This window comes from Dermacentor andersoni, chromosome 3, assembly GCF_023375885.2.
Source record: "Dermacentor andersoni chromosome 3, qqDerAnde1_hic_scaffold, whole genome shotgun sequence".
NCBI classification, from domain to species: Eukaryota; Metazoa; Arthropoda; class Arachnida; order Ixodida; family Ixodidae; genus Dermacentor; species Dermacentor andersoni.
In genome coordinates, this window is record NC_092816.1 from 27,076,274 (window position 1) to 27,089,403 (window position 13,130).

At 47.4% G+C, this 13,130-nt stretch overlaps 1 protein-coding gene across 1 annotated transcript in view; it reads right to left on the reverse strand.

The window, feature by feature from the left end:
• LOC126518555 (neprilysin-1-like) overlaps positions 1 to 3,356 on the reverse strand; it is an 86,718-nt gene extending 83,362 nt beyond the window's left edge. Inside the window, exon 1 of the mRNA XM_050168336.3 lies at positions 3,180 to 3,356. Within this exon, the coding sequence (XP_050024293.2) occupies positions 3,180 to 3,247 (68 nt within the window). The 5' untranslated portion in view covers positions 3,248 to 3,356. The remainder of the gene's footprint in view (positions 1 to 3,179) is intronic.
• Positions 3,357 to 13,130: the final 9,774 nt, after the last annotated feature.

The window sequence follows — 13,130 nt, forward strand, 5'->3', positions numbered from 1 at the left end:
TGGTCTTTCAAAGCGAAGCTATTTGGTTGTTTACCTGCACTTTGCGTGGATGGCTGTCGGGCCCAGTATACTAGACAGTGTAATCAAAGGTGGTGAATTAGCGGGCTGATACTGATTACAGTTGATGTGTTCTCGCGAGGCTTCTAACGTGATTTGTAACCCACCCCGATGCTGGAAGCAGCGCTACGTCGCGGCACACACACGCTTCATTGCATTAACATTAATTTCAAAGAAAGAGTTCTGCTGGCACCCTTAAAAAATATGTTTTATTGAAGGCTGCTCTACGATAGCGCTTGTAAGCGCGAAATGAATAGGATGGATAGGTGGCTACTTGGCATTGCCTTACAGTATCGCAACTTAGAGTGCAGCAAAAGACGACAGCGCGTGTGTTGTCGTCTATTGCTGCGCTCTAAGTTGCGATACTGCAACAAAATGAATATGTGTCCTGTGCAACTATGCTTCGAGCTGCAGAGTGACCCAGGCTATCAAAGTAGAAGCTGCCATAAATTTACTTTTGAACACGTCGTCTCATATTTTGATATTTAATTTTAATGCTAGCATCACTCAAGTGATGCGTCAATGGTAAAATTAGAACTCCTCAACACAATAAAGCCCAACTGTGCTTCAATTAAAAGTTTGGGACAATTTTCAATATCGCTAAATACAATTTTCAGCACAATTAAATTGACTTTAAATACACGTTCGGTGCTGCCATTTAGTATATTGTGAATTATAAACCAACAACCTTTCAAATTGACATAGCTCAATGGTGTTTCACCGAAAAGAAAGGAAACAATTTTAACACTCGTAAATAGAATCTCAGCGGTGTTTCAACGTATGTGCTACAAGCTTTGAACACCACTTTTTGACACTACTCAATAACTTTTCTAGGGTTTCTCAACAACAACAAATGTAAGAGAAAATGGAGCTAACCAATAAGTGTCCCCAGCAGCATACTTCAGCAGGTCTACTAGAGGATATATCGCTTGGCTTTAAAAGTGATCCCCCGATGGTTTAGATATACATTTTTTTTTTGCATGACAACCACTGTGAGTATTCTTTATTCACTAGCTCGTCCCTTCAGTACGGCCAGCATTGGACTGGAGAGTGGCCGTATATCGCAGTGAGTTCATTATTAACTAGTTAACTTCTTAATTACTGGTTCTAAATTTCCTGTGCAAAGGCAGTATCACAGATTTAGCCACAGAAGGTTAGAACAGTTTACGCAATCTTAAAAGCAGTATTCGTTGTTGAGATGTTTGTTGACAAGCATTCTTGTCCCGTTCCGATTCCGAAACTTGACACACAAGTTGAGCCGGAAGCGCTGTCCACGTGACGCACGACGCTGTCGTGACGTCAAACAGCCCACTGCTGTACCGCGCTGAGGCATTCCAACCGCACGTTTGTACGGCAAGCGACGGCCTGTCCCAACAGACGAGCTTAGCGGTAAACCTAGCCACTTGATTATGATACAAATGTGTTTATTAAGGGGTGGCTCGAAGGCATATTACGTGAAATATGAAGGGGAGTGTGGGGGGGGGGGGGGGAGGCGTATGCTTTCAAATATATACGAGAAGTTGCGGGAATAATCACGTAGGAAACGCTCCCGCCTCTCTTTGTGAGTCCAGTGTCGAAATTGGAGCGGCAAAATATGAGTTTTTGTGGACAAATACTTCTATGACGAATGCTGAATGACGAATGCTTTTAACATGCCTTAAATTAATCTAACCTTCTGTGGCTACATCTGCGATACTGTCATTGCGACACGAGGTTCAGAACTAGCAATTAAAAGTTTAGTTATCAAGATAGCTAACTAATTGAGCAGATTGCGATGACAACTCTCAGCCATCTGTCGTCGACTGAACTGTTGTCGGCTTTGTTGTGCCAAACTTATTTCGAGCATTAATGTTTGTTAACGCACCGAGACTACAGTCAGTTTACGATAATGTCCTTCGGAGCACATCAACATAATGCTGCCCCTCGAAGACAGTATCCGCATGACAATGAGGGCGATTTTGCGCAATGTACCCACACTGTCAAATATATCCTGCGGACAAGCTGAAGCAAGTCGTCACTGCAACCAACAGGTTACACTGCAAATTTGCGCTCTACCAGCAACGCGCCTTTAGAGAAAATTTAACCATGCTCGCGCCCTGCGTCTTACAATGCCATATGACGGCTGCCGATTGGCACTAATGGTTGGCTTGGAAAGACATTGAATGAAAGTAAATGCTACAAGGGAGAGTGTCTTGCAAAAGCAGCATCAAACATGTCCACGTAATAATCTTGTCAACCTGTTCGGTCGCATCAAATGAATTCGGACGGATGCAGTGCACCCTGAATTAATACGAGAGGGAACAACCAAATTGCTTCCAAGACACTACAGGAATTAAAGGCACATGACCTCATAAAGGTGTTCACTGAGAGTAAACGTGAAGCGGAAAAACTATTTGTCACTTATTACCACGCCAAACTCGAATCCACACATCACGACAAACTGTTCCTTAAAACTAAATTTCGTGTTCCTTATAATATAGTTCATCACAGAATAACCGCGGGTCGCCAGCCGCAGTGCCGTGGCTGCTAGATTTCCGTATGTCACCTGTCACGACGCTAACTAACGTTCGTGCCACTGAACCAATCCTCTGGAGATGCCACCGGCTTACTTTCTTCGCAAGCGTGCGGCGGAGCGTTATCTTAAACCGCGAGTCCCACTCGTCGTGACCACGGTGGGAAGCGCATCATTCGCAACGTTCGTGGCCGCGTCACTGTTGCAAAAGCCCGGAGCATGCGGTATAATATAATCCGAAGTCGCCCGCTTAAGCCCCGCGATAACGCCAAAAGAGCGCGACCACCTCTCCACGCAGAAAGGAGATTACGCCGCACGGATGCACCGTAAAGCGATTAGAAACGACGAAGCATGCAGCTACACCGCGGTCACGGCCGGCGTGCAAGAGCAACAAAATGCAGCGGGACACACTCGCTCGCCTCGGACGACAGCTCCCGCAGGCCGGTGAACCGCAGGTACGGCACGATGTCCGCGCGCAGTGACGAAGCACGGCGATATCGCATGCAGCGGCGGTGCAGCGCTAAGCGGAAGGGCGAAAGCGGGTGCAACGAGCAGGCAGCGGCAGTGAGCACGAGCAGCGGGCGTGAAAGAGACGGACTCTGAGAGAGACCTGTGGTCGGGCGGCGTGAAGGTGATCTCCTCGTGCGGCGGTCGCTTGCCGTCGGTGGGCGATGCCATGGTGGAGGCGGTGTGCTCTCGGCGCGCGCGCGCTACGGGCCACCGCAGCAGGGCCCGGGCCGCAGTCCGCTGCTGCTGTTGCGCATGCCGCCGCCGCTGGCCGATGCTGCACTGGCGGTCGGGCGCCGCTCCGCTGCGGAGCGCCGGGATCGGACGCGCCGCGGTCGGAACCGGCGTTGGCGCCCGCGCGCCCGATGCTCCGCCGCCGCCGCGAGCGCCATCTACCGTCGCAAGGCGCGCGCGCGCGCTTGGCTCGAGGAGGGGAGAGAGAGGCCTTGCGGACAAATGCAAAAAAACTGAACCGCACGCGATGATGTTTAAAAGAAACACCGAAGCGTTGCGGAGATGCAGGGTCGTGGAGGGTTTGATATCGTGCGGTGCCATGTAGTCAAGCGTTGTGGCGCTGAGCCGCGCTTCCTGAAAGGCTGCACAAGATAGCACTAACCTTTCCTTTATACGTCGAACCACTTCTTTCAAGCATTGTGTGTTGTGGTGCAGTGGGGTATAGGCGGTGTGATGACATTATGTGCTATGTCGTCGTGTGGTACGATGTGATAAGCTACATTGTGGCCTATGTCGCGGAGTGGCACTGTGTGGGTTCTTCTCGTGTAGTATATGTGGCATGTCGCTGTTCTTCCCGTCTTTCATCCAGATTAAGGTTTGGGTGGTGATGACCTCAGGATCCTCCTTGAGTATTTGGGCTAGGACTTGTGCAGCAGGTCTTCCAATTCTTCTCTGTAGGAAGTTGCGGCACGCCTGCTGGGAATCCATGAGGATCGTCACTGGTTTGTTTGCGTGTTGGCCTTCGCGGATGGATAACGCGATGGCCAGCTGTTCGGCTTCCGTGATCACAACATAGAACACCCCACACCACGAAGGAGCAATGGGAGGCACTGCTGTCCAGCTCGGCCCTCGACGACCAGCTCAAGCTGATACAGAGAGCTTAGAAGATGGCAAGAACCAGCGGAGCCCTGGACTAGGGGCCGCGACCATTACCGATTCTTCTTATTATTCTTTTAATAAAGTTTATCTATCTATCTAGATATCCATCTTTCATTTTCCCTTACCCTTCCCCCAGTGCAGGATAGCAAACCAGAACCTTATCCGGTTAACCTCCCTGACTTTCCCATCCCGTTTATTTCTCTCTCTCTCTCTCTCTCTCTCTCTCTATATATATATATATATATATATATATATATATATCGTATGTGGTACTATGTGGTATGTGGCGGTGTAGTATTGTGTTTTACCTGGAACGCCGCGGTGTTGTTCAGTGCGTTATGCTGTGGAAGACAAAAACCGTCGTGTATTTAAATTTGTACGGTAAAGAACTCATGGTTTTCGCAATTATTCTCGAATCCGTCGCTGCAGCGCTCTTCATAACCTGCAGTGAAGCTGTCGTAAATGTCGCAACGAATATTAAGAGGTCACAGTGGCCGCAACAACAAATAAATCTCAATGTGCGGTAACATAGTTTCGAAAAGAAAGATGCCAGTTTCCTCCTCTTTCTCCTCCTCCTCCTCCTCCTCCTCCTCATCATCATCATCATCATCATCATCATCATCATCACCGCCACCACCACCACCACCACCACCGTCAGCCTGTTCATGTCGACTGCAGGTTGTCGGCCTCTCCCAACAGCCTCAGTTTAACCCCTGTCTTGCGTCAGTAGGCTCCCTTCTGGGCCTGCAAACTTCCTAAGCATCACTCTATCTATGCCTCGTGCCGTCCCGATCGCGTTTTCTTTCCCTCGGCACCCATCCCGTTACTGCTATCTCCTTTACGCACTCTGCGTGACCTGCGAGACGTTGCTTCTTCTTCTTAGTTTGAACTAAAATATCAGTCCCCCGTGTTTGCTCTCTAATCTTTGCAGACATCTTTCCATCTCCTAATGCAAAGCCAATGACTTTCTGCTGCTTCGCAATTCTTTGCGCTGTTCTTAAGTTTTTTTGTTTCTTTGTCGAGAATGATACCCACGGTGCTCATCAAAACGTGCAACATTAAACTGCTGTTGAGAGAACTCCGACGAACTTGCTCGTAAGGATTTACTCTGTATCAGAAGCCCTCGTCCGGCGCGCTGGTGCGTATGCTGTTCCCGCTCCACCATGCTTCGACCCGCCTGGTAAAGCCACCGACTTTTGTAGCTCTGTCGGAATTGAACTGCTGGAAATCGACTGCATACGAAAAGAGCCCCGTGCCTCTCGTGTATCCGACTGCGATGCAAGGCGGTTGCAAAAGAAAGAATGTTATTGCTCCGGGCTCCCGCCATGCCGACTCCTAAGCCCGAGAACGCAGAAAGGAAAAGTGAGCCGTGCGGCTTACATTTCGTTTGTATTGCGCCAGCTTATAAGCCGCGACGTCCACTTCGCTTCGTCCGAACTGCTGAAGTGACGCTTCTATTTTGCTGTGCGTCATTTTTGTTGTTTGCATGTTTGCAAGCTTGCTTACGTATACCAACGGTGGCACAAGTTTCCAAGACAGGTCTCCAGACCACGAAAAAAAAAACTTAATTTCGTAGCGGCATGGACGTGCACGCTCGAACTCAAATGTATATTCCGCGCTTGGATCCGCGCCCGGGGCAGTTCGGCTCTCAATTTTGGTTTAGGCAAACATGGCGTGAGAAACCAGAAAATCCAATTTTGTGGATCAGGTGTTCCATATACAAGTTCCGCTAAGGAATTTTGGGCAAACTTAAATGCACGTGCGAGCCTCACTTGTCTATGTATGTATGTATGTATGTATGTATGTATGTATGTATGTATGTATGTATGTATGTATGTATGTATGTATGTATGTATGTATGTATGTATGTATGTATGTATTGCAGAAAAATCGCACCGTAAGATTCCCTTTAAGTGTATTTGGCCGGCTCGGACAAAGCCGTTCGCAACTAAAGTAGGTCTGTCTGTCTGTCTGTCTGTCTGTCTGTCTGTCTGTCTGTCTGTCTGTCTGTCTGTCTGTCTGTCTGTCTGTCTGTCTGTCTGTCTGTCTGTCTGTCTGTCTGTCTGTCTGTCTGTCTGTCTGTCTGTCTGTCTGTCTGTCTGTCTGTCTGTCTGTCTGTCTGTCTGTCTGTCTGTCTGTCTGTCTGTCTGTCTGTCTGTCTGTCTGTCTGTCTGTCTGTCTGTCTGTCTGTCTGTCTGTCTGTCTGTCTGTCTGTCTGTCTGTCTGTCTGTCTGTCTGTCTGTCTGTCTGTCTGTCTGTCTGTCTGTCTGTCTGTCTGTCTGTCTGTCTGTCTGTCTGTCTGTCTGTCTGTCTGTCTGTCTGTCTGTCTGTCTGTCTGTCTGTCTGTCTGTCTGTCTGTCTGTCTGTCTGTCTGTCTGTCTGTCTGTCTGTCTGTCTGTCTGTCTGTCTGTCTGTCTGTCTGTCTGTCTGTCTGTCTGTCTGTCTGTCTGTCTGTCTGTCTGTCTGTCTGTCTGTCTGTCTGTCTGTCTGTCTGTCTGTCTGTCTGTCTGTCTGTCTGTCTGTCTGTCTGTCTGTCTGTCTGTCTGTCTGTCTGTCTGTCTGTCTGTCTGTCTGTCTGTCTGTCTGTCTGTCTGTCTGTCTGTCTGTCTGTCTGTCTGTCTGTCTGTCTGTCTGTCTGTCTGTCTGTCTGTCTGTCTGTCTGTCTGTCTGTCTGTCTGTCTGTCTGTCTGTCTGTCTGTCTGTCTGTCTGTCTGTCTGTCTGTCTGTCTGTCTGTCTGTCTGTCTGTCTGTCTGTCTGTCTGTCTGTCTGTCTGTCTGTCTGTCTGTCTGTCTGTCTGTCTGTCTGTCTGTCTGTCTGTCTGTCTGTCTGTCTGTCTGTCTGTCTGTCTGTCTGTCTGTCTGTCTGTCTGTCTGTCTGTCTGTCTGTCTGTCTGTCTGTCTGTCTGTCTGTCTGTCTGTCTGTCTGTCTGTCTGTCTGTCTGTCTGTCTGTCTGTCTGTCTGTCTGTCTGTCTGTCTGTCTGTCTGTCTGTCTGTCTGTCTGTCTGTCTGTCTGTCTGTCTGTCTGTCTGTCTGTCTGTCTGTCTGTCTGTCTGTCTGTCTGTCTGTCTGTCTGTCTGTCTGTCTGTCTGTCTGTCTGTCTGTCTGTCTGTCTGTCTGTCTGTCCGTCCGTCCGTCCGTCCGTCCGTCCGTCCGTCCGTCCGTCCGTCCGTCCGTCCGTCCGTCCGTCCGTCCGTCCGTCCGTCCGTCCGTCCGTCCGTCCGTCCGTCCGTCCGTCCGTCCGTCCGTCCGTCCGTCCGTCCGTCCGTCCGTCCGTCCGTCCGTCCGTCCGTCCGTCCGTCCGTCCGTCCGTCCGTCCGTCCGTCCGTTCAATTTCGCAAGTACAATAAGTAATTATGAGGTGAACTGTTACAATTTTGTGATTTAGCAACCTGAACACTGCGCTTGGCCGTAAAAGTAATCTCCGAATCTCCAAGTGTTTGCCTATCCAGCCAGGAAGACCGAGATGAAACGAGCAGCAGCCGAGCACAGTTGCATGATGCAGACATCGGTGACCGTCCTGGACAATGTTACAGTTTAAGTAATAAAGTACGTCGTAATTTGTTAGAATAATCGCAGTAAAAACTTGCCACTGCTGGTGGCATTCGACCCATGTGTCAAGTTTAGCATTCAAGAAAAAGAAAATTGACAGTTTCGCAGATTGATAGCGAAAGCAACGTTTGGCATCACGTTTGAACTCCTCAGACGCTGTTCTTGCTATACCCGGGTGCGACAGGTTGGCGCGACGCAGCACGCAATCAACTGTACTGTTTGGTGCAGATGGAACAGCGCCCTGGCAACTAGCAGGCGTCTCACAACGCTGGCCTGATGGAGAGAGTCGCCAGTGGCGTTGCGCAGGCGTCGCGCCTCGATGGCGCAGGAGCGCCTAGTGAAATAAAGTTAGCTTGACATTTCCTGCACGTTCAGCTCAGAGCAGTGCATCCACACAGCAGCTCAGCCTGGACGCCAGTGTGCTTTATAGTGGCATGTGCACGTCGCTCCTGCCAGCAGTGGAAGGCCGAACGCTGCCCTGGCTCCGCCAGCGAGGCGACTGAGCGTAGCGTTGACGGTGCGTCCACTTCGCTTCGTCGTTTTCAGAGCGAAAGCTCTACTACTCGAGTCACAACTCCCAAGGTCAATCTTGGCGCGCGTTTGACCTTCAACCGCCGGCGCGAAAGTGCGAAGGAGTGATGTCACGTCACGTGGTGTCAGCTGCGGAGAGGCGTCGCAGCTGCGCTCGTTCGAGCCTCGCCGCTGTGTACCACGTGACTACGCGAGGGTTTAACAGCTGCTTCGCCGGTACGTGGTCGCTCAGTCTCGCCTTGAATGAAACACGAGCCGATGCGAGCGCGTTAACTCTTCGCCGCACGCGCCATGATGAGTCTGAGCACCCTGACGATATAGCATGCCGGAAAAAAGCACTGAAGAACCGTGTAAACAGAGCTTTCGCTCGTATAACTAGATTCAGGCTACGTTGAACCCTAGTCGCTTCTTTTTTTTTTTTTTTTTTTTCAGCCAAGCGCACTCCACGTCTCCGGAGACCCTCTAATTACCCTTTTCTCAACCCAACTCACTGCACCCGCGCGCAATCGCCGACGAGCAGGACAGCACGACAACGGCGTCGCCGACGGCATTCTTGCGTCTCGAGCGTCAGTATTACTGCCATCGCTATAGAAACTGCAGGACAGAAACAGAAGGGGGGGAGCCCGTTACATTTTCTAACGATGCCGTCACCCCGGAAATTCACTTCAAGTGGATGCGTCTTGCAAACCCACCGGCTACATTTCTTAAGTTGCAATGTGTGCCATAAAGTATTTATTTCAGAAGTTAATCGGTTGATTTTCGTTAATTAGTTGAATATGCGTTTCGATAATGTCGGCAACAATTATGCTATCTTCAAAAGGCGATCGTTAAAACTTCCGCAAAACTTTTAAAAAATAGAAAACGATCAGCCCGTGTAGGCTTAAAGAGGAACATGGTGCTCTTTACATATCGCAGGATATATTTCTTACATGCCACCGGATGACCCACATGAATATCCAATTTGTTGTTTCGTTTCACTTTCTCACAGTCGGCTTCGCCTCCCTCATCTCCGATCAGTTCGAACTCGCTCCCGTCGTTGCTTCTCCGTCCGCGCTCAACGCAGGTTGCGTGAGCCGTTCTTCGTGGGAACAGCGCGGCCCGTCGGCAGATGCGGTTCCTCCTCCCGATAGTCGCCGTTCCTTCCGTCGTTGCACATTTGCGGCGGCGGTAGCCTGTCGAGTGTGCGAACGTAACTGGCATTGATTTTCTCTTCCCACTTTATCATAGAACGCTTACCTCGTTTTTCTTAGTTGCTTCAGGCCTTTACTTCTCCCTGCCTAGCATGCTTATAGTGCATTGTAAGTGCATGCGTGCATGTGTAGTAGTAATAGCAGTAGTAGTAATAGTAGTACTAGTAGTAGTAGTAGTAGTAGTAGTAGTAGTAGTAGTAGTAGCAGTAGTACACGTTGTTTTTACGTTGCCTGGTCACGTTAAATTAATTTATCTGTTTTTAAAAATGTTTTAACAAAGCGTAATAATATATGTAAGATGTGTAATAACTAACATGCGTAAGCTTTTTTTTAATATTGCAATTTCTTTCACCATTCTTGTTTCCCTATCGGTTCTCCGCGAAATTTAAGAGGAAGATTTAGCTCGGGTGCTCCTGTCTAAGTACACGTAAAAGGCGAATTCGTCTTTCTCGGCAACCGCTTCACCAAATTTGGCCAGGTTTGTTGCATTTAAAAGAAAAACTTAAAATCTAGTGACCGCTTGTGTCAAACTTTTTGTTTAGGTCATCAATTTTTTATTAATAATTGGTAGAAGTCGAAAACTTTCATAAAACGAAACTATCAAGTTTGCAACTCTGTAACTCAGAAATGAGAAATGATACCACAATTCTGTGAATTGCATCTAATCGTACATCTAAAACGGAAAAAAATTGTGTTACACATGAATGTAAAAAAGTTTAGTAATATGGAAATACAGCTTTTGCAGAACGCTTGTACACAACGTAATAAATTCACGTAAGATATAAAATCACATATTCAATTTGTGTGCTTTCAATGATCTAACGGATGCCGTTTACAGAACCGCGATATCTGTTCTTGATGCAGAGCTATTAATTTCTAAAATTCGTGCTTGTATTTTTTCCCCTTTCGGTATTTTCAATAATTCTTGTAACAAAATTCAGACCCTTAATCGAAATTCCGCTTCCAACAGTCGCTAGAATTTAACTTTCTCTCTCAAATGCAGCAAATGTAATTAAAATCGATCCAGGGGTTATCTCAGAAAAACGTTTTTGCGTTTTACATGTATTTGAATAGGCCGCGTCGGAGTTTGGCCCGAGCTAAAGCTTCCTCCTAAGGCTTCCTCTTAACACTGCTCTAAAGTGTAAAGAGCTTCCCCACAGAAAATCCAAACGTCCTTCCAAACGTCCTAAGCCTAACAAATGGATCGAAGAATTGCAAGCTCTTGCGGTCCCTCTGTAATCACCTGTATAAGCGGGGTCACAAGTCTCACACAGAGTCAATGGAGAAGAGCGCCTCCAACTGGTCGGACGGCTTTCGGAGACAACTTTTGTATGCGCTCCAGCAAGCGTGGAGATCGTAACCGTCTGCTCGATTCCTGAACTGGAGAGGTGCAAGTAGTCGCTGATTTTTTGCTTCTCCTGTGCATGTAAACCGTCAGCTGACAGCACTGTCCACCAACCGCGCTCTTCTGCTGCAACTTCCAGCTCGGTACTCTTTGACCAGAATCTCGCTAGAGAATGCCTCAGGATCCTGAGGCCATCTTTCTCCTGCGGCACAGATGGCATTTCGGCCGCCATTACCAAAGCTCATGGCAGTAACTGTGCACCTGTGCTGATATCGATCTTTAATAACCGTCTGAATAATTCAACTTTCCCGCGTGCTTGGAAAACCGCTCCCGTTTTCGGATTGCGTTTACTACTGGCCGATTTCCTATTCACAGTGTATTGTTGTCTGGTGCAAAACATGTGCTAGGTTACAGATCAGCATACATTTCTTTCTGGCCGCTCAGGGACCACCAACCTTGCCAGCTTTACGATGCAGGTTTCGACAGCCGTCACGCAAAGGAAGCAAGTATAGTAGATGCTCTGTACTGCGAGCTCGGCAAAGCGTTTGACGTAGTCTATCATCTCCTACTGCTCGAGAAGCTTGCGCACTACGGTGTTGAAACTGCTACTGCAGCTCTGCTACGCAGCTATCTCCTCGGTGTGTCCTGCTTCCTGAGCGGCAATGATCAATCTTTTGTTTAGGCGGCATCTAGTGGTGACACCCAAGGCGCCATGTTAGGTCCGCTTCTTTTCTTAATTTTCGTCAAAGAAGTTTTCTTGTTTATCCAGAAGTCTTCACAGTTTGTTCTTTATGACAACGACATCAAAATATTTAAGGAGGTACACAGTATTGAGGACAGCCGCCCTCTGCATTCTGACCTATCCTCAATCTCTTAATGGTGTCAAGAGCGATCACTCTAAATTCATCGAAAACAAGAATTTTGTCATCCGCCTAAAATTCCTGTAAAATCATATTTCCTTATTCTGCTGATCATGCAGTGTTGACGAGGTTTGCTGAAATAAGTGACCTCAGTGTGCTTTTTGATAGTACGTTAAGCTTCTCCTCCCACAGTTTTTATCCCATAACTTTTGCTAGTGGTTTAACGTATTCCCCTTTCTTTGTTTTTCTGTGCAGCAGCACCCAGACCTCGGTGTTGCTCCTGGGCACATTAAATGGTTGATTGATTGATTGATTGATTGATTGATTGATTATCTATCTATCTATCTATCTATCTATCTATCTATCTATCTATCTATCTATCTATCTATCTATCTATCTATCTATCTATCTATCTATCTATCTCTCTATCTATCTATCTATCTATCTATCTATCTATCTATCTATCTATCTATCTATCTATCTATCTATCTATCTATCTATCTATCTATCTATCTATCTATCTATCTATCTATCTATCTATCCTTCCACACACGCACATACACACGGTGGAGGAACACCATGTTGAACCACTGATTGTTTCTCACCGCGTGACAGTGGTGGTGGTGGTGGTGGTAATGATGATGATGATGCACTTCCACTGCTGACCAAGCTATGCCGCTGCTCAGCATCCATGCTGCTGCACGCATGTCCCGTCACTTTACTATCCCTATGCCAAAGGGTCGCGCGGAGATCGTTGTTTTTTGCCGCGAACGCTTAAACTTCTCTTCTGGTCAAGAGCAACCCCCTTCATTTCCCCCCTAATGCGCAGAACAAACAAGCAATCAGGCAAACAAACACCCTTCATTTGCCCCCTAATTTAGAGAACAAATAAAGAAACAGAAACAAACAAATAAACCAACAAACACACAAACAACCAAATAAAGAATCAATCAATCAATCAATCAATCAAACAAACAAGCTAGCAAGCAAACAAGAAAAATGCATTTGAGTTGGAAAACGACGTATACGCTATTTCTGTACGCTGACACGCCGCGGCTCCGAGAGCGTCAAAATCACACTGGCCGCAGTTTTCGTTGGCCGAGCGCCAGCTTATTTTTCGAAAACATCAACGCGTTGTTTCGTTGATACATCTTTTCTTTTATTTATACATTTATACTTTCATACTCTTTCTCCAAGATGTTGACGTTGTGCGTATGCTTTGTGATGTTGCTTTAGGAAATGCATTGTGTGTTCTGACCAGTGATTTATGTACCGTTAGGGTCTTCCTTTGCACAATGTATATGTACTTGTATTTTCTTCTCTTGCAAGAGATTTGTTCGAATACTGAGTTATCGCAAATGCGGGAACAGAGACCTCTGTCAGCCAAATGCCTTTTGTATCTGTCTCCTCTTGAAGTTTCAAGAAAACAAATCTCAATTTCAATATCTGTTTACCTTTTATCGTC